Source organism: Eutrigla gurnardus (assembly GCF_963514095.1).
Source record: "Eutrigla gurnardus genome assembly, chromosome: 18".
Classification (NCBI taxonomy): domain Eukaryota; kingdom Metazoa; phylum Chordata; class Actinopteri; order Perciformes; family Triglidae; genus Eutrigla; species Eutrigla gurnardus.
This window is the reverse complement of record NC_139929.1, coordinates 12511543-12531956: the sequence shown is the minus strand read 5'-3', so window position 1 is coordinate 12531956 and position 20414 is coordinate 12511543. Positions and strand designations below refer to the sequence as shown.

At 44.1% G+C, this 20414-nt stretch overlaps 1 protein-coding gene across 1 annotated transcript; it reads right to left on the bottom strand.

Annotated features, from left to right (window-relative positions):
- Positions 1–14266: 14266 nt before the first annotated feature.
- slc35b3 (solute carrier family 35 member B3) lies at positions 14267–20386 on the bottom strand. The gene is made up of 10 exons (XM_084033616.1): positions 20170–20386; positions 19103–19339; positions 18682–18803; positions 18448–18602; positions 16989–17096; positions 16695–16792; positions 16510–16602; positions 16154–16265; positions 15853–15922; positions 14267–15258 (listed from the first exon to the last, which is right to left on the bottom strand). Exons 2-10 carry the CDS (start codon positions 19316–19318, stop codon positions 15108–15110), a joined length of 1125 nt encoding a protein of 374 aa, XP_083889742.1. The 5' UTR covers positions 19319–19339; positions 20170–20386; the 3' UTR covers positions 14267–15107.
- Positions 20387–20414: the final 28 nt, after the last annotated feature.

The window sequence follows — 20414 nt, the reverse complement described above, 5'->3', positions numbered from 1 at the left end:
TTTCATCTTTGATGTTATTAATGGATTTGATGCTAATTCAGCTTAACTTGAGACTTTTACATCAGTCTCCAATATGTCTGTATAACCAAAGAGCCCCCTTGACATTTTGGGGTCGATCATATGAGGATTGAACCCCTAAAACCCATAAATAATACCATATTAGGTGTATCTGGCATATTAGTGCATTTACTCTCTTTTTGACACTAATTATTATCAACATGAAAACAGACCTAAAGCTATAGTTATCTAAAATATGCATCTATAATGATTGAAGTCCACATTTTATCACCTCTACTTTTACATTTTTACATTTATGGGAATAGTTTTTCCTTACTTTCACCACTTCCACTCCTTGTCTACCAAACTCTGCTACACACCCTCTCTCCTCTCTGCCCTTGTTTGTTTTTACCGTCCCTCCCAGAGTCAAAGATAGGTCTGGCCTGTTTGTGTGTCCTTGCGTGTCCCTCCGTCTCTGCCAAAGACATGTCCGCGATTAGAAATAGGTGAGTGAGCACTTCCTCTATTTGCGTCCCCTCTGACTTGCTGTTGTCCTATTTAGTGTTATTAGCCGACGATATCGCTCCAGCGTTTTCCCCTCGGTGACAGTAAACTGCTGTTTCTGCCGACCTTGCTGTGCACCGAGCCAGGTTGCAGTTTATAGTTTGCTCTTCTGTGGACGTGCCCCTCCGTGTTGGAGGAGGCATTGAGGTTACTGTGTGTTTTGTGCATGCGGGTGTGCGATGCCGTGACACGGTGATGCAGCAAAGAATCATACAAATTAATTCTGTAAAGAAGCATCAATCACGTCAGTCTTGTTTTAATTAACATCAACGTTCTGATCTGGTTGTGCACCAAAGAAACCTGCCATGAACAGATATTTGTTTATGGTCCCTTGCATGACGTTTTTATTAACTCACTCCGTATTGTCTTGCCCGTGGATCACAGTGATCCAGCGTGTCCCTCCGTTACACATTAACGGAGGCGGGCTGGTAGGTAGGGCAGTGACAGTGCATATCTATTTTAGTGAGTCCTTGCCTCTTTTCACCTTGCATCTGGAGAGCTTTGTCTCATTGCCTATATAAAGCCACTTTGTATGGCTTGTGCATATCTGCGGGCGGCACACCTTGCTGTACACATATCATCTGGTCTAGTGGCAACTCAGCCGGAAGACAAGAGAGATCACACACACACACACATATACATGGATACATATTTGACTCCTGAGGTCCCCTTTCCTCTCTTTCATCTTTTATTCAAAAGTGCTGAGTATGAATAAAAAAAAGAATTGGCCCATCCAGTCAGAATGACGGGAGTGAGGCGAGGGCAGTGTGTCTGTGGGTGGTGGGGGAGACACATTTGCGTACTCATCTTCTTTTCTCTCTCTCTCTCTCTCCTCTCCGCCTGCTGTCTGCAGGGGGGCTCTCTAATCATGTTTTTACTCGTGTTTACTAATGTTTCATTCATTAAGCGTCAGCCGCCACGCAAGCGGCATCATCCGTCCGCCAAAGTGGAGGTTATTATCGCCTTAAATCATCTCACAGTGTACCTGTTTGGTCGGCTGTCACCGGCCGAGCGAGGCCAGCGAGCCCCCCGGGGGGGAGAGGGAGAGAGAGAAGCTGTCACGCTCCCTCGCTCTGCTCCTCTCCATCCTTCTTCCTCCTTGCCTCTCGTTGTATCTCTTTCTATTTTTCCTCGCTTTTCGTATTCACATACCTGGTATGGCTGTCATAGTTACTCATTATGCCTTTCTAACTGGAGTTTTACTGCACTTATATACAAAAAAGAAATAGATAACAGAGCGACACAAAAAAATCTAAATAACATAGTTTTAATAATGTCACATAGGTATAATATCCTATTTCTCGTCTAAGCATCAGGGCCGGCTATTGTCCTTGCAGCGCCGGTACGCTCTGAATCTGCCCTCCAGCAGTAACACTCACACACATCTCTATTCTGTTCTCTCATCCTCCCTCTCTACCTCCTTCCTCCATTCATCTCGTCCTCCCTCTCCCTCTTTCTCTCCCCTGCAATCCTTCACTTTTTGCGGCTCAGCACAGCAATTATCACCCCACCTCGCTTTCGCGGTGACCTCTGAGATGATTAAGTGAGATTACCTGTACAGTACTTGTGGCGAGAAGCATGCTGTGAGACATTCTGTCCATGTGTGTGTGTGTGTGTGTGTGTGTGTGTGTGTGTGTGTGTGTGTGCAGGATACAGTAGCTACAGTCGTCTTTAGCCACAGGGCAGGTGAGCCCCTTCACTGTCTGTATGGCTGGCTGGCTGCTTACTGTATGTAATGATTTGTAGCCTGGCATACACATGCAGAGCTTATCACGATGCTTCAATGAATAGATGGAAGTGAAAGAGAAAACAAAAAGTGAATAAACCTCAGACAGGATATTACAAAATACGCTCTGGATGCACTGATGCGCATTAATGTGTGGCCAAAGTCTTGTAAAATGTTATTAGAGCTGAGGATTTTCCGAAAAGTTGTCATTTTACACCTGCTTCATGAATGCCACACAAATGATTTACCCTGCAGAGCCAGAAATCTATACATTGTGCAGAACGCATCAGAAGTCTTTCACGCCCCAATTTGAGAGGCCCCCGCTCGTATCTGGGCGGTTATTGGTTCCCCCGCTTTCATTACAATATGCGTCTCATTAGGTGTTCGTCGCTCTGCACCACCTCCGGGTGGAACTTACACTAATGAGGACACTACATCTAACGAACATCCTCCTCCCTCTGTCCTTAATTACAGCGCCGTGCCTCTCCCCGAGCCAACACGACACCCAGAGTCGCAGCAAAGAAAGAAGAAAAAAAGCCTCAGCCGAAACACAAGCCCCAAGAGCCGAAATGGAAGACACATGTCCATGTCCGCGATGCCACCGCGCCATGTTGGAAGGGTGTAGCAGCGATGCTGTGTGTGTGTGTGTGTCTTTGTGTAAGGGAAGAGGGTGTTTGTTCATTACACGGTGAGCTGTGCTATTATTTGATATTAGTTGAAACAAGCTGTAGGCTCCTGGGTAGATTGGTGATTAAACATGCCGTTACAAGTCCATGCGTGTCGCGCGGTGCGTCAGTGGATAATAGCTTAACAAGGAATATAATGACTGATACACTCGCTATTAACATACTGATGTAACCGCTGGAGAAGGGCCTGGTTTAACTGTACAGTAAACAAAGTTTAAGTTCTTCTTTAAAGGGGAAACAAGAGTATGCTCACGGTTGGCTTTCAGTGCAAAAACACGGAGCTGTAACCAATTATAGAGACATGAGTTTGGCTATTATAATTATTATTAATACAAATTATGATATCTCTGAGAAGACACTGCTAACATGCCTTAAAACGGGTAAAACATTTTGATGTAGAATGGGATGACTTCAGACAGAACCTCGTCACCCAGAGCTGCTGCCTCATGGGTAATTTGAGAATGAACACGCTGTAAAGTAAATGCACACTGGCACTTATATGACAGTGGAGAAGGTAGACTCAGAACAATATATCACAGCGCTTAATAATACGTTCAGTTGAGGCATGATGGCTCTGTCGGTTTTCCATTTTAACTCGATTTCCAGAGCTTTGTTTTATGAAAATCAAAGTAAAATCAAAATCGCGTGCCTGTTGACCTAAATGTTACACAATAGCTCACGCACATTTTCACACTTTTCACTTTATTCTGGCTATAGAGAATTCCTTTACAAATTGGTGCACTAATTGCAATTCATGCCTTATGAGTCGATGAATCATTTAACTGTGTATAGCTGCTGAGCCCTTGAAAGGATGAGTGCAGCTAATCCTCAGTAATAGGCATAAATTATGAACAGAAGATGTTGACCGACGCCTGCATTATCTCTGGCCAAAAATAAGATGGCCTAATTGGTCATTTTGAGCTTCTGAAGACCTCCAGTACCGCTCTGCTTCCGGGCCTACATTTCCCATGAGCACCCGGGGTTATTGTGTGCAGATTCATAACAATTTCTCAAAGACCCATGGTCGAGGCCGCTGGCTTCTCCTCCCTCTCAGGCTTAGCGAGGATGTGAGGCCACTAATTAGGGCAAAGGGGAGATCCAAGTATGCCTAAAACTTTTGGACCCATTTTCTTTTATTTTCCTCTCCCTCTTCCTCTTCTCTGGGGATGTTCTCTCATGGCTGAGTTAAGCTGGGCCGAGTTCAGCCGGCCATGTGCAGTTAAATCCTTCCTGTGTCTTCATATCCCCCTCCGTTTATTCATTTGGTTTGTGGGCAAAGGCAGGCCTAGGTTATTATTCCTCCTTCCATCCTTGACTTCACTCTTATCCCACTGCTCTCTATCTTCCTTTATTCCCTCCTCTTTGCTGTGTCTCTGGTACCAAGGGTGCCCACAGCTTATAATAAAAGGCATAGGATTTTAAATTAGAAATTAATTTGGAAAATTTGTCTCCAACGAGCACCCTCCTCCTGCTGTTCCTGCCAGAAATATATTAATATATCATATTAAGTAATTTCTGGGCCCAGATACACATGCTTATACAGTGTGTGTGTGTGTGTGTGTGTGAGAGAGAGAGGGGGGGTTCTCATCAAGGTTGTATCCCTAATTAGTAAGGCTAGCTCTTTGAGCATGCTCAGTGCAGAGCCTGCTAGCACCGTAGCACTGCCTCCACTTAGAGCACCTTGGAACCAGAGATGACAAGCTCAATATAGGAGAGGGTAGGAGTGGAGGGGAGGTAAGGGCACAGCTGGAGGATGGGAGTAACAACTGGTTCGAAAAAAGAGAAGAGAGAGGAGGTAAAACCGGTGAAGTGGGGGTTTGAAAGCAGCGTAAAACATTTTAGTGATAGACAGCTGCATCAATAAGTCACTTTTGTGTCACACATGTGGACACACTTGAAACAACAATACACTGATATATTATCACCCTTTTAGGTAGATAAAGCAAAAAGTTTAACAGCCGTATGATGAATTCAACATTCACTCCTTCTTAGCTCTGTTTTCGGTCTCAACTAACTCCGCTGTGTTTCCGGCTACCGTCGCTAACTTCTGTCTGTCTGTCATTTGATGCTGCAGCGAGAAGCGTACAGTCGGCTCTTCCCACTCAAAATCTGCAGCCGAACACGACGCTACGAGAGTAATGACAGTGAAACAAAACAGTGAAGTTGTGAGCCGGAAAATTGAAACAATCAGCTGAAAGACGCTATAAAGCTCCGTCAAGCAGAGAGCAACTGCAGCGCCGAGTGAGAATCTTTTCGCCGGTTCTTCTTACGAGCAACTCTTTTTAAACACGAGGAGTCATGTGACCTGTTGTTGATATAAAAAACATCGATTCTAGCTGCTTAACCACAAGGCGACAAGCATGTTAAAACACAGGAGAGTTTTTAAGAAGAGAATGGAAGAATGTTTGATCGAGACGGTTTCTCTATTGAAGTGTGATAATAAAAGGTAATGAAGGAGGACTCTGTCACTGATGCTCCTCAACCTGCCTGTTTAATCAGCGTCAGTGTGTGTGTGTGTGTGTGTGTGTGTGTGTGTGTGTGTGTGTGTGTGTGTGAGAGAGAGAGAGTACTCATTTACACGCATTTCAGCCAAAGGTATAGGAGTGCCTTTCCGTGCTCTGGTGAACTGAATCATTCCCTCACTATGCAGAGAGAGAGAGAGAGAGAGAGAGAGAGAGAGAGGGAGAGAGAGAGAGAGAGAGAGAGAGAGAGAGAGAGAGAGAGAAGAAAGATGGACATAATACGCTTTGCTACTGCTGCACACGCTGGGAATTGAATGGGGAGAGAAATGTCATAGCAGCAATGGGGGTGGGGTGTACTGAGTGGAACCGGTGTGTGTGTGTGTGTGTGTGTGTGTGTGTGTGTGTGTGTGTGCATGTGTAAGCGACTACAACCTGAGATCAACTTCACATTAAGAAGTGCCCCGTGGGTAGTTTAACAATGAGAGAGCGGTGCCGGCTGGGAAGAAATATGCATCGCAATGAGACAGCGAGAGCGGCGAGGTGATAGACGCACATATCATGCTGTGTGTTTTGACCAAACACTGTTTAATTTGTTATGGATTTTCTCGCCCCTGTCTTCTCCGTCTCCCTCTCTCTCTCCCTCGCTCTCTCCCTGTCTCTCTCGCCCCGCATGCTTGACACTCTTTATGTGACTCTCCTCGGGTCTAGCGACTCTCCATGCCTTGTGGCCCGTGATTAAACAGTGTGTCATGATTCAAAGTCAAATCTACCTCCGCCGTGCAGCGGAAAGCTGTCATCTTGCATGTTTTAGGAATCAAATTAGTTTCCAGAGTCTCATGCAGGAGTGTGCCCCCCCCCTCCCCAACCAAATCTTTGCAGTTAGTCAAATGTTTTCAAGGCACCCACAGGACTAGTTGAAGGGCGAGAAACATAGCATTCCCAATTACACATTTTCTTTGAATCTTCAATTGTGCAAAGACAAACTGCAGTTAAAAGGATCTCCAACGCGTCTTTTGCATTATTAACAACCATGATGTAACTACAAAACAACTTTTAGGAGGGGGGGGGGGGGGGGGGGGGGGGACAATTAGGCAACCGTGGCTCATCGTGAAAGAAAAAACAAAAAAAACAGTGCAGATAATGCATTTTACAAATGTTTAATTAGGCCGTATTAATCAAAGGCTTTCCTCTTCCCTTTCTCCTTCTCTTCCATCTCTTCCTCCCCCCCTTTCTCTCTCTCTCCTCCCTTCCCTCTTTCTTTTTTGTGATAGATCTGCAGCGTGACCCCCAGTTAATTGAAACCCAGGAGACTCTTCTTGCATAAAATCAGATTTATCTATCCATAAAAGGATTTCGTTAAAAATAGTCCAAATCCAGTGGCTCACAACTAAAAGCCTGCAGCTACCGAGGCGAGCCTGGCTCCAACCCCTTTCGCCCTCTCTCAGTCGCCACGGTGAAACAAGTGCTGCCTACTGCTAACTAGCTGGGGACCCATTAATTAATTGCTGGAAAACACAGACATTATGTCTGTGGGGCACATTTTTTTTTCTCCCCCAAAAGAAAGGAACGACTGTGTGTGTGTGTGTGTTGTCCCTCATCCACAGCTCTTCTGAACTGTCTCGAATGTCCCCCAGACTATAATAAGAGGAAAGTAATGATGGGCCATAGTGATAATGAAAAGCTATGCATCAAACAAAACACTGATTCCATGAGACAGGTCAATTGAATCGCTGGCAGAGTGGCAGAGAGACGGTCCAGTGCTGCTTTCCACCCCAGAACGAGGAATTGGTCCGTCCCTTGTAAACAGGAAGTGTTCGTAGGCAAATATTTAAGATAATTCTCTCTGCCACTGAGATGGAAGTGGATTCAGCTCGTGGGATGGGGGGGAACTTGGAGTTGAAGAATTGAAAGAATTCAGCAGCTATGATGTTTTGAAGGTGGTATGTTTATTGGCTGTGGCCCCTGCATGTTTATTGCCACCACAGTGGTCGTTTGGGACTGATGGTGGCCCGTGTCCAAATACCTCTGGATTTATAGCACCGCGTTCTCCCCCTCCCCCCCCCCCCCCCCCCTTCTTCCTGCCCCATGGTGAAAGAGGTGTCGTCGTTTGGAGCAGCGCCAGCGATATTGGTGCTGCCACGCCCTCTTCAGTTATTTGGGAAGCAGGGGAGGGGTCAGGAGCTGGGTACCTAATTAAAGCGGATTGGGATTTGCAGTGAATGCATGGGAGAAGCAGGGAACGTCCTGCCTGGGGGGCCTATTATTGATGCAACACCCTGAGGACAAGAGCCACATATGGGCCTCCCTATCCGTAGGCTTCCCTGTTTAATTCACTATCATTAAGCATAGAGTGCCACCTCGCTCCCATGCAACCGCCGACATTGTGGGAAACAGCAGTATGATTACAACTTTGCATGTGTGGATTAGTGTGCGTGTGTGTGTGTGCATTTATGCATTTATTTGTGCATGTGTGCCTTGTTTGGCTCTGAAGTGATACATGATGCGGCTGTGTTGTCTCTCCAATCAGTCCCCCCAGCCCCCCCTTTCTTTCCTTCCCCAGGAAATTAATAGGCGGCTGCCACTGATGCGTTAAATTGCTTTGCGTTGGGCACTGCAGACAACTGGATTATTTATTCTTTATATTCTCCACATTGGAACAACTGCCTTCTGCTTCGCTATTGTTTCTAAATGAGATCTCGTTTCCCAGCGTAGCGTTAAAAGATACTGTATATAATTGTTCCAAACCATCACATCGGAGGTTTATAGTCTGTCTTGTGATGTTTGATCAGAAATTCCCTTGAATAAAATGATGCCCCAAATATTGCTAATTATAATAACCGAAACATTTCAAATAAAGAGTCATATTGTTTTATTTTTGATGTCTATTTGAGAAGGAAGGCTTTCATAGAAGGATTACAAAAATATCATATCTTCTGCTATCTGCCAAGTTTGAATTTATTGGCCGTATCTTTGTTTTTGTTCAAATAAATGGTTGTTTCTTCATAGTGTCAGTCAGCAGCATAGGCCACGTAGAAACTGTCTGGAGCACCAACTGGTTGAACGCAGCATGTTCGGGCATCTCAACTCTTCTCCTACCTGTTCTACATGCCTCTTCTTCAAAAACATTTTTTTTGTCATTATATTTATTGAAATTATCTTTGCATCCTGAGAGGAATCAATACAACAAATCTGATATCTGTTGCTGTTTCAGGACTGTAACAAGTCTGTCTCATCATATCAATCAGGCCAAATGAAATAATGATTTGTTTACCTTCTAAATGACCATTTTGAGGGAGTGGCTTCAGAGGGAGGCCTTAATGGGACGGACTTGGCAACTTTATCGCTAGATTTAATGACTTTTGAAGCAAGGGCTACTTGGAAAATAGTTGTCCACAATTACATTTTTTAATTCTAGCTTACTCTTGCTGGTTCCTCAAGGTAAAAAAAAAATAGACCCTTCATATACCATATAGTTTGAAGTGGAAGCGATTAGCCGGTAACGTAGATTAGATACATTTGAGAATCTATTCTCTACATTTCTTCATTTTATGTGATAGCAAGAGTTGAATATATTTGGGTTTGGAAGATCAGCAAGAAGAAGCAATTTGATATGGCCATGGTCATGTAGTGTTATAGTGTCATTTCGTCAGATAGTTGCCTGATTGGGAAAACAAACAGCATAAATCAATAATAATAAAAATTGTTAGTTGCAGCCTGAACACAGACTCTATGTCATGAACCAATACTGTTCTGCTTATTCCAGCTCTGCTGACCAAATATGACGTTTATATGATACAATATTTTCATATTAAGTCCAATTATGCCTCATTATGGTGACTATATGCCACCATTGTTATGATTTTACCATGCCAGCCACTCACATACCAAACGGACATTTCTTTTTTCTCTCAGTACCCATGTGGCTCTGCTTCTCCCTTTGTGCTCCCACCACGTAGTGAAGAAGGCCTGCTGTTTCACTTTGCAGTGGAGGTCTCCTCTCCCCCCCACCGGACCACTGTCAGTGGGAATCTCCCTCAAACCCCTGCTGCTGCCTGGCCTGGCATCGCCTCACGCTGCCTCCGCACATATGCATGTCATGTGGTGTCAGTGCCAAGGTGTACTCTGATGTTATGGGGCCTGATAGTAGCATATTCCCTGCTGATAGCGATGATTGCCAAGCTCAGGTATAGCTTCCTGTGCGTGTGTGTGTGTGCGTGTGTGTGTGTGTGCCCTCTGAGCCCGCCCTTCACGTTATGGGACTATGCCCAAGCTGACTGCTGAGCCCCCTGCACCTACGTGAGTCCGCAGTGAGGATTCAACATGGCAGCTGCAGGTTTACAAGGCTGTCGACCCTCCTCCCCTGTTCTCTATGCTCTATTTCACCTGCTTCATATTCTCTTGCCCCCGTTTTCTTACCCTTCTCCCGCTAACCCTCCCATTTTTCCATGTGGCTGAGCTTGGAATAGAAGGGGGTGACTCACACCGTGGCTGGTGCACAGAAGATCAGCGCTCCACTGCTCTATTTTGCAATCCCCCCAGTTCATTTTAAATGAAAGCCTGGTGGGAAGGGAAGCAAAATGGGATCCTTCACAACCACCAATGTTTAATGGCTGTATTTTCTGTTACTACCAAGACCATAATGGGTAATATCGACTTGCTTGTCTCAGAAATGTACAAAATAAGGCATAATATAAGATATACTGTTGGTGAGGGTACGTGGAATCCACAAAAGTTCTTCAGATAAGGTCTTGGATGAGTTTTTCCCACTTGTATTAAAACAGCACCGAGTCCTAATATTCAAGTTAGCTGTGATTTAATGTGACATTTAGTAGATTTTTCTGGAGCTCGCAGTGCAGAGCAGGCAGCACCCATGGGATTCTCTTCTCCCGGTACACAGTTAACATTCTGCATTTGTCCGGTGCTCTGTAATTTATTGAATCTCATCTGTCCGGGCTTTGATTTATATATTGATTTGAAAAATAAATAAAAGTGATAGGAACCTGCATTGGGGTGTAATGATGGACTGTGTCGACACGCAGGAGTAGGGATATGAAACATTGGGAGGAAATTAGATATTATGCCCCCAAGACAACTGCAGCCAGGAGCACATTCATTATTGGCTGGATATTTATTATTAAGAATTTCTCTTCATGAGTGACTGCTATGGAATATTTCAACCCTGCTCAAGCTACGAAAATGGTGTGTGTGTGTGTGTGTGTGTGTGTGTGTGTGTGTGTGTGTGTGTCTGTACTGTATCGATGTGTTTGCATGTACACAAATGTTTGCTGCCATGTTGTCAGAGGATGCTGACAACGTGACTTTGGTTAGTCATGTGTCTCTCTCTCTCTCTCTCACACACACACACACACACACACACACACACACACACACACACACACACACACACACACACACACACACACACAAGCACACACACACACCCACACACACACACATTTCAACCCGACAGGACCACATTCATGGAAACGGTGTTAGAGAAACACTAGACAGCTGTTAAAAACTTAAACTCCTTGCCAGGACTTCCACCACAGCGCTCTGCACCAGTTTTAATCACAGCACAGTGAATTTTAAACAGCAGCATAGAAAAGGGCTGCTGTCCAAGCCTCCAGAATTTTTATTTCATCCCCCCCCCCCCCCCTCCCACCTCTCCGCTCTAATCCACTTCAATTATGTTTCCTCCCATTTCTCCTGATCACTTTACAGCTCAGCAGCACCTGTGCTAATTGTGGCGGCGATGATCGCTGATATGTTTTGCATCCTTAAAGGAGTTTGAGAGGGGGGACGACAGATAAACATCCAGCCCCGGGGCTTTTGGAAAGCGCGGCTCAGCCTAGCAGATGGCCATCATATTATATGAGGAGAGCTTCTCGCAGAGGCTGGGCTACGGGTGGGTGGGGTGTAATGAGTCTGAGGTAGGAGATGGAGGAAGAGGCGGGGAGGCAGCGCTGATGTGGAGAGGGAAGGAGGGAAGGAAAGGAAAAGAGGAGAGATGGGATATGAAGGAAGGAAGAGGGGGATAAAAGAATGAATACATGTCTCTGGAAAATGGACAGAATAAATGAATGATTATTATTCTACATGTGGTATTATTTTTGTTAGTTCATTAGATAATAATCTTTTCCCAAAATGTCATGAAGAAAAAATGTAAATGTTCACAGAAAAATATACAAAATCATCTCAACTCATTCAGATTTCATTCAAGAAAACTGCATTTAATCATACAACGCACTACATTCAAGTTGCACATAAATCTCTTCGGTTTCCATCATTGTTTGTGTGTGCGGCTCCTATTTAGGCGAGGACGACAGGGACTATGCATGTGTGTGTGTGTGTGTGTGTGTGTGTGTGTGTGTGTGTGTGTGTGTGTGTGCACGCCTCTGTGAGAGCGAATACCTAGCCCTCACCTAGCCACCTTGCTGCCCCCGCTGAACTGATTGCACCCATAATGAATGGGCTGCCAGCCCTCCCCACTGCGGCTATCCGAGGTCGGGCCACATATTATATAGCAGCCCATCTGAAGTGGACGGCATATTATATAGCAGCCTATTTGCTGGGATGATGAGCTCCGGACACTTCCCATTATTTATTAGGACGGGCTGCAGCCGTGTGAGAGCAGAGGTTGGATGGCCTACGTTACCAGGTGTGTGTGTGTGTGTGTGTGTGTGTGTGTGTGATGGAGAGTCAGGGATTGGATGATGAGGACGCAATGGGAGAAAGAATGAGGTATAATTTTGCTAAATCAAAAAAAGACATCCCTCATTCATATTAGGAAACAATTCAACACATCCACATTTCATCCCCTTGCTAAAAGACAACTAAAGTCACTTATGATTTAAAAAAAGGGAAAGTCTTTGTGTTAAAACAATAAAAACAGCTGACTTCAATGAACAGCAAATTCCTGTGCGGCTTTGAAAAATGGCCAAAATCCTCCGCGTTCTAACAGGGGTCAGCCTGCTTTGTTAGGCGTGTTCTCCTGGTGCTAAAAGACAAATGATGTACTTTGCCTTGGGTCAATTGGGCTTTCCCATCCCATAATGACCTTTCAGGGAGCTGGAAGAGAACAGCCGTTCCCATAGCGATGAAGCAGTACTGCGCGCCGCACATCAAAAGGAGTATATAATGGCAAACTAATGTTTTAACACTGCAACCTGACCTCTCCACCTCTAATGGACTGTTTCACTGTTCATCAATCATACAAGAACTGTTGTTAAACTCGGCGCTGTGTGTAATAAAAAAAAAGAAAAAAGGCCTCTTGAAGAAAGTGTTTTCCCTTTTTTTCCTGCTTGTGTGAAACCAGAATCTGCAGCCAAACCAGAAAATGTATCCAAAGTAATTTTCTTTTTTCAATTGAGTTACGTGCTCCAAATATGTTCACCACTCGCCACTTTGCTTTGGAATGGAAAACTTAGCAGTTCTCAGTGTGTGTGTGTGTGTGTGTGTGTACTGCCAAAGGTTCCCTGAAGGAGAGAGGATCTCTGTCAGTTTGTCATCACACACACGAGCTGCCAAATTTTATGAAATACCAAATTACTAATTGGCCCAGCGTAAGGTTTCCCGCCTGGAAGTGAGACCGTAATATCTGGGCCTCTATTAGGATCACAGAGAGAGATGCACTCAGCTGCCTCCTGCTGAGCTGGCAAGTCTCTTTCATTTCACACCATGCAATGGTAGCGACATGAACGCACACACACACACAGTGATCATCAAGGACAAAAGACTTCTCAACACTCCCAATTTATTCATAGCCTACTTAAAGATCTCCTTGATTTGGGCCTTTTGGGTGTGCAAACAATTAAACAAAGTGAGCTTTTGTAACACGTTATTGACCTCTAAAGAAATGGATCTTCTCACCTGTGTATCTCCATTGAGAGGTCACAATGCATGGTCAGCAGACTAAACATCAGCGCCGGATTCCCGCTGTAGGGAGGATTCTGGGTCCAAGGTTGAAGGACGTCATCTCTTATCACTTTGCAGCCCTGCAGCTAACAACCCACTAATCACAAGAATTTAGTCATAAACTGGGTATGTGTCTTAGATTACAACACAATGCGATAACAATGAATAGGAATCGACAAGAATATATTTCCTGGGCAATGATTATCTGGATCCTTCTTTATAACCAATATAAACCAGATGCACATTAATATTCTTACTAAAAGCAGGGTTTCAGTGATGATGGTCTTGGTGTTTTGGCCGTCGGATTCTTCGCTCTGCTCGAATTTGATGTCCGCGTTCGGACTTCATTGAGCCATGCTTCGTCCATGCTGATCTTCATATTGGGGGGGGGGGGGGGGGGGGGGGGGGTCTGCATGTGGGGTAGCACAGCACAACAACAGATTATGATGCAATCACCTACTGTTACAATAACGCAAATGTGTTCTTGGCAGACACACTAATGTTATGTGTAAAAGTGTTAAAACAATCTACAAACAACAAAAATATCCTTGAATGGTACGACAGGGGGAAGTGTATTGCTGGAGGAGCAGGTGTGAGCTTCATCACATCATCTGTTACACACACAAACACAGGGTGGAACCAAATGAATAGGACGGCCTCGGCACAGTGAAGACTGCTGTTTATTTTCTGTCTAGCAGTGCTATCTTTTTTTTATTTCATTATTTTTCAGGACTCCTAATCAAACATGCCTAGGGCCCCCGGATGGATGGACACACACACACACACACACACAGTCACACACACACACAATCACACACACACTCACAGAGTTTGGCAAAATTTCAACTCTTCTCTCAAGCGGTGCATCAGGAGAGAATGAGGGTTGGCTGACAAAATACACACGGAGAAAACAGTGGACTTTAAGAGAAACGTCTCAGTTTGATTTAATGTAAAAAGAATGATACCTTTTCACCCACAGACATAGTAAGCCAATTGTGGCAGTTGACATTTTTGCTGTATTGATATACACAGGACCGAATGACTCTATATCCCCTAAATTATAACCACATGATCACACATTTTTTTCAAGAATTAGGGCACAGTCAGATATAAATGACCATTAAACCACAAAAGAGCCACTTTCATCAAAACGATAATTACGTAAAACAAAGTTTTGTTCCGTCGTTGTGGCACATGCGGGGGGGCTAATATGCTTTTTTATTAATATGTATTTTATTTTGTTTAGGGTGTCGGACATTCATTTCAGTCATGTCAGGTCAGTATGTCGCTCTCTACTCTTTCCTTCCAAAGTTTAGGTTTTTAAAAACCACTCAAGGGTTTAAGTGTACAAGTCATTTCCAGTGCAAAACTGTGCAGTTTGGTTAGCTAAGGCGCTGGCTTCCCTTTAGAAAAGTCCTCAGTGTTGTCCTCCATATAGGAATGTTTCTGTGGGGGTCTGAAGCATTGATTCCCTTGTAAAAAAAAGAGGAACAGTTCCTTCAGTTTGCTGCAGAGAGTTTGAATGATTTCAGGCAGTTCTACACCAGTGGTGTACTGGTACATAGAGATGGGATAGAGTGACTCTCTCCAAGTTTAATTGTGTTTTTCAGGCTGATTGGTGGTCGAACCCTGTATACCCCTCCTTGGCTCAGTGTTGATGAGGCTCGTGGGCCCCGGCACAGGCTTCAGTACCCCGAGACACGTGGGCCACCTCATCTGAACAGTCCACCGGCGCTGGTCTTCCGCGTGTGTCTTCTATACGTCTTGTGAGAGAAATCGTACTTTCTTTCCTCTCAGCAGCCAACTCTTGAGGTCCTTGATGGAAGGAAGCTTCATTTTCTCTTTGTTTTTACTGTAAACATTCAAGAAGATGCCGAAGAGCACCAGAAGGCCGGCCCAGACATACCTGATGACAAAGAGATGGAAAAGTTAGATATTTGGCAAACATAGGCATTATGCTAATTAATGTCAATGTAATAATGGGTTATACGGTATGAACTGGAGCAGGGTTCAGCAAGTTGGTCACGGAAAGCCGGATAATACTATTAATATAGTCATGATAAAATCTTTTTTTGTTTTAAAAGTGCAAACTGCAGCCACGAACGGGACTGTGAGTCCAGCAACGGTGGAGGGCACACACCAGCTGGAGGGAGAAAGAAGTTGGCCAAAAATACACTTAAGTTGTTTTGTAACTTGTATGTTGTGTGTGTGTGTGTGTGTGTGTGTGTGTGTGTGTGTGTTTGTGTGGAAAGTTAGGACAAAGAAACAGATCAGGAGAGGTAGAGCAAAAAACGAGACCCTTTTGACAGCAAAGAGGAGTTGAAGGGTGAGCAAGAGTGGAGTACAAGGAAAAAGAGTCGAGGTCTGAAAATGGACTCAGGACATGAAAAACCAGGGGCAGGGGAGCCAAATCAAGTTTTTGTAGTCAAAGGAGAGGTCAGTGTAGACTTGCATTAAACTAGACGAAAACTGATCAAAGTCAAAAGGTGACCGTACTTACTGAAAAGTGAAAGGTTTGGCGAAGAACATGAAGGAAAGAACGATAGTCATGGCCTTTCTCCCGGTGGTCACTGCAAAGGAGCAAACACATTTGTGGTTTTACTTAATTAAAACTCAGAAACAAAGGCTCAATAGACGTGACTTTCAAACGCGGTCAAAGAGATATTCCTAGCCTATTTCTTTTGAAATATATTGTGAATTATGACACAATGTTCTGCCTAAACTAAGATTACAAATCAATTACTTGTTCAGATCATCCCAGAATGAAGAAAGGGGAATGTTTGACAAACTGCTGCTCTGACCTGTAACAGCAACGAGGGCACCGAAGAGTTTGATCAAGGCCAGCACGAAGGAGATGCCAAAATAACCCGTAAGAGAGAAGAAGAACGCATAACCGTACGTCTTCACAGGATGCTGTGAGGGAGGAGAGGATAAAAGACAACTTAGCTGATTTAACACACACATTACAGAAAAAAACAGCATCTTACAAGTATATAAACTAACTTTAATTAAAAAGTAGCTTCCTCTCACATTTAAGGAGGTTATACAGGAGCACAAGGAACTATTTATCTGCATATCTTAAAAAGAAGATTAGATTCTGGCATCATGTCAGCTACTTTTAGTATCTAACTGTCATATGGTCTTCAGGTGTACTCACGTCTGAGCAGAAGGCCACAGCCGGGCCCAGTCCACCGACACAGAGGAGGCCCGTCAGTATGTAGACAAAACCGATGGAGTACGAGTACAGCACCTGTCCACAAAACCCCACATGACATCACATAAAAGAATACCAATTCTTACATAGCGGTCTGGTCTTGTTGCAGACAGACATGAACAGCGTACCATTTCAGAGTTGGAGCCATTGTGAAGCTTCATGGCCTTCTCCTGCACATTTCCAATGGCGGCGTCTGCGCACAGTGCCATGGAGATGAGGAGAACACCTGTATGCCACACACATAAAGACACAAATAAACACACAACAAATGACAACATGCATATCTGAACACATGAGCAAATTATGCATTTTAGCCTCAAACTATAAAGAGATATGCTAGTGGGTACTTGGCACTTAGAAATCTACGTCTCCACACTTCAGTGGCGCTGCCTCATAACTTCCGGTAAAGGCAAAGAAGTTACCTGTGGCATTGAAGTTGGGAGCCACTTTGCTGTCAGCTAACGTAAACCAGATGAGTCCCAGACTCATGCAGAGAGCGGCAGACACGTCGGCCAGATTATAGCGTTTACCTGGAACACAAACGCAGAGCAGTTAAATCTGGAATTAGGAACCTACATTCCCTCACAAAGGAAAAACACAGTAAGTTTTAGAGATACACCTGGTAAAACTTCACAAACACAGAGGCATGGCCTCAAGCGTGGGCTGCAAAGACTTTCAAAAGATGACCCAACCCTTTTTATATAAAAGAAGTTGACATTGGAACCAGATAAAAAAAAAAAAAGACGTAACCAAAAGTTTTGACAATGGGTATTCTTGACGACTGGAAGTTTCTGAAGTAACAATACACCGAAAAAAGCAAAAGTTTGGAAAGAAACAACAGGATGAAGGAATCTTCCAAAAACAGTCTGACGGATAGATGCCTTGAGGTTGACAAGGGGACGCAGCATCAGGTCGACCGTGGTCGGCTTTGATTCCCTGACTCGCCTTTGAAGGGCCTCACATCAGATGCAACCCCACACCCCTCCCTTCATCCACCCCTCTCTCCCACTTTCTTTCCTCTTTGCATTCTAAGTGAATAAATTCTGTTACCCCCTTGAGGGACCCCGGTCCTCACATCTATCCATCCAGAGAGAGACACAAGGAGGCAAAAAAAAAAAAAAAAAAAAGCACAAAAAACCTGTCTGACGTTGAGAAACCAGAACCTTGAGTGGGCCGGTGTGAGGATGAAAGGACAGACAGAACCAGTATGGCCGAGTGGGCTCTGACAACCGAAAACAACAGCCATAGATAAAAAGGAGGTGCCCGATGTTGAAAGGTGGTCAGCCCTTCAAAGGAAACATGTGAGATGACTGAAATGAGGTGTAAAGTATACGCTCTCCTGACTATCGTTAAATAGTTGCTATAGTTCAATAAAGAAAAACACAGATTACTTTCTTCTTTAATTTAAACACAAATGGTTAATTTACAGATTTTGTGTTGTTTTTGACTGTACAAATGTAAGATCAATGCACTTAATGATGAACGATTCTAAATAGGCACATTTGCCAACTGATGACAATGATAGGTCTGGGTGTATTCCAGAAAGCAGGAAACCTGGACCTAAAAATCCTGACTTCTGTTAATCTAAACTGTTGATTCAGGTTCCATCTGTTTCACAAATTCAACACTGTGATTGACAAGCCACAAATATAATGGACAACATCCAACCGCAGAATTGAGGAGTCAAGAGCGGATCAAATAATATCATAGAGAGGAAGACAAAGGATTAGAGCTATAATATTAGCTGCAAGGTGGTACAAAATAATCATATTACATGAAGGATCAAAATATTGTGAAGCAGAAACCGCCAGCATATCTAAATAAATATTTGCATTTGTAGCATCTGTGTATATATACACACATACAGTAGAATCAGCTTACCTTGGATAAACACTCCTCCAATCATGACTGGGATGAGTTTGCAGCACTTGAAGATGACCTGTGTAGGGTAGTTCAAGTAGCCCAGAGAGGTATTGGACAGGCCCATCGTGCCCACCGTTAGAAATGCTATCATCATATAGGTTTTCCCCGGTATCCTGGAAGACAAATGAATACCGTCTTCAACATGAAGTACAACAGGTAAAGTCTATCATCCGGGAGCAGGAGATTATTTACCTTCTACGCTTGTCCTGTGTGAGCTGAAGCTCCACTAGGCCAAACATGGAGTAGAAGCCGAACTGGACCAGAGTGAGGTACCAACCGAAAGGCTTGAATCCTTCCACGGAAAATATCAACTCCTGGATGGAGGGCCAAGTACATAATCACAAGAGGGTAATGATAGCCTTCTGAACGCCATCTTGTGATAAACAAACTTTGTCTCTAGGTACCAGCATTTGTCCCCCCAATTATACAGACAGGAACAACACTGCATTTAATACACTACATGTAATTACAAGCAAACTTCGGAGGAACTCATTTTGCCTGTCTGTCATAACTGAACATGCAATTAGGCACACAGGTGCTACACAACAGCACTATCCCTACAATGTAACAACAATGTGTGTGTCTGTGTGTGTCTCTCTCCTTCCTGTGTTACCTGCAGGTATCCATAGATGAGGTAAAAGAGGAAGACTCCAGCCACACAGATCAGGAACTGAGTGGGGGTACTGTAGCTGCTCAGGTTGATTCCCAGGACCCTCAGCTCCTCCACGGACTTAATGTGGGGTGACATCACCTCCGTGGACGACGGGATGGAAATTGAAATGTGCTTCCGTGAACTGTTGTAGCTCACCAGGCCATATTTGGCACTCATTGTGTCTGTGGCTGCTGGGAGCTGTGGGGACATACAAAGAGATGTAGTCAGTAATCAAACAGGACAACATCTTCTCCTGCTTAGGTGTCAAGCACAGCCCGAGGCTCAATGAGCCACCACAGCATTCTTGTTGATTAGCAAGCTAGATTAGACGTTTATGAGCAGCACAGTACCTGACAAGTGTCTGGCATTGCAAAGTGGTTAAACCTGAATATAAAATAGGTGCATGGGACAAACTTTATGCACCAAATAGCTCATCAAACAATGCTACGTCCTGTGTTATTGGAATGCTGTTTGTTAATAAAGTTGTGGAAAGTTGTGAACATTTAATCATTCAGTTTAGCATCTGTGATATTGGTGGAAAATACATTAGAAAAGCATGCACGGATCTTTTGAGCACCTACTTCATGCTCAAACTGCATGCCAATTATTATATATGACATGCACTACTTAAAAAAGCTGAAAAGGATTCATAAGATATGCTGTTTTCCTGTGTTGTTCTTTTTTGGTTACTGATCACACTCTTTACTTCCTGCTGCATCACATTCAACTAAACACCGACCAAGTTGTAGAATTAACATATGGAAAGTAAATTTGATTCATATAGTACGTGTGTAGAAAGAAAAAGTATGATGACTTATAACAGTAGCTAGCTTACATGGTGCATCCGGGTGCTAACGACTTAAATACAAGCTGTCATTTGACTAGCTAGCATATCCTAAGCAGCTAAAGACGAGTGGTAACCCTAAACATCCCTGTCATCTCATAGACGATGTTTTATTAACGATGTATTTCATCCCTGACTTTGATTTCTCAGCTAAACAGGCAAGCTACAGTAGCAAGCTCGTTACCTTCTCCAACACTTCCGGGTTTCTTTACGTTAGCTTATCCTCTTCTTCAGAGGCGATGCCGGTGGAAATCATTTCCCTGGACGTGCCGGCTGCTTCTTTCGCCCATTCCGAGCGTTTTCATATCCTTCCTTTACAGTGACAAACAGCCAGCACGCGTTGAGAGGCGCGTTAGCCTGCTAAACGCTACCCGCGTCTGCTGCATTGGCAGGAACGCCAACAACTTCCGCTTCGCACCGCGCCGACCT

Bases quoted from the DNA above. Each gene is read 5' to 3' on its own strand.
- slc35b3 (XM_084033616.1), bottom strand. From the start codon at position 19,318: ATGAGTGCCAAATATGGCCTGGTGAGCTACAACAGTTCACGGAAGCAC. The intron at 16,603-16,694 runs GTACGCTGTTCA...TTTTGTGGACAG, and splicing joins ATGGCTCCAACTCTGAAATG to GTGCTGTACTCGTACTCCAT. The intron at 15,259-15,852 runs GTAAGTACGGTC...CTTTGTCATCAG, and splicing joins GCCAAACCTTTCACTTTTCA to GTATGTCTGGGCCGGCCTTC.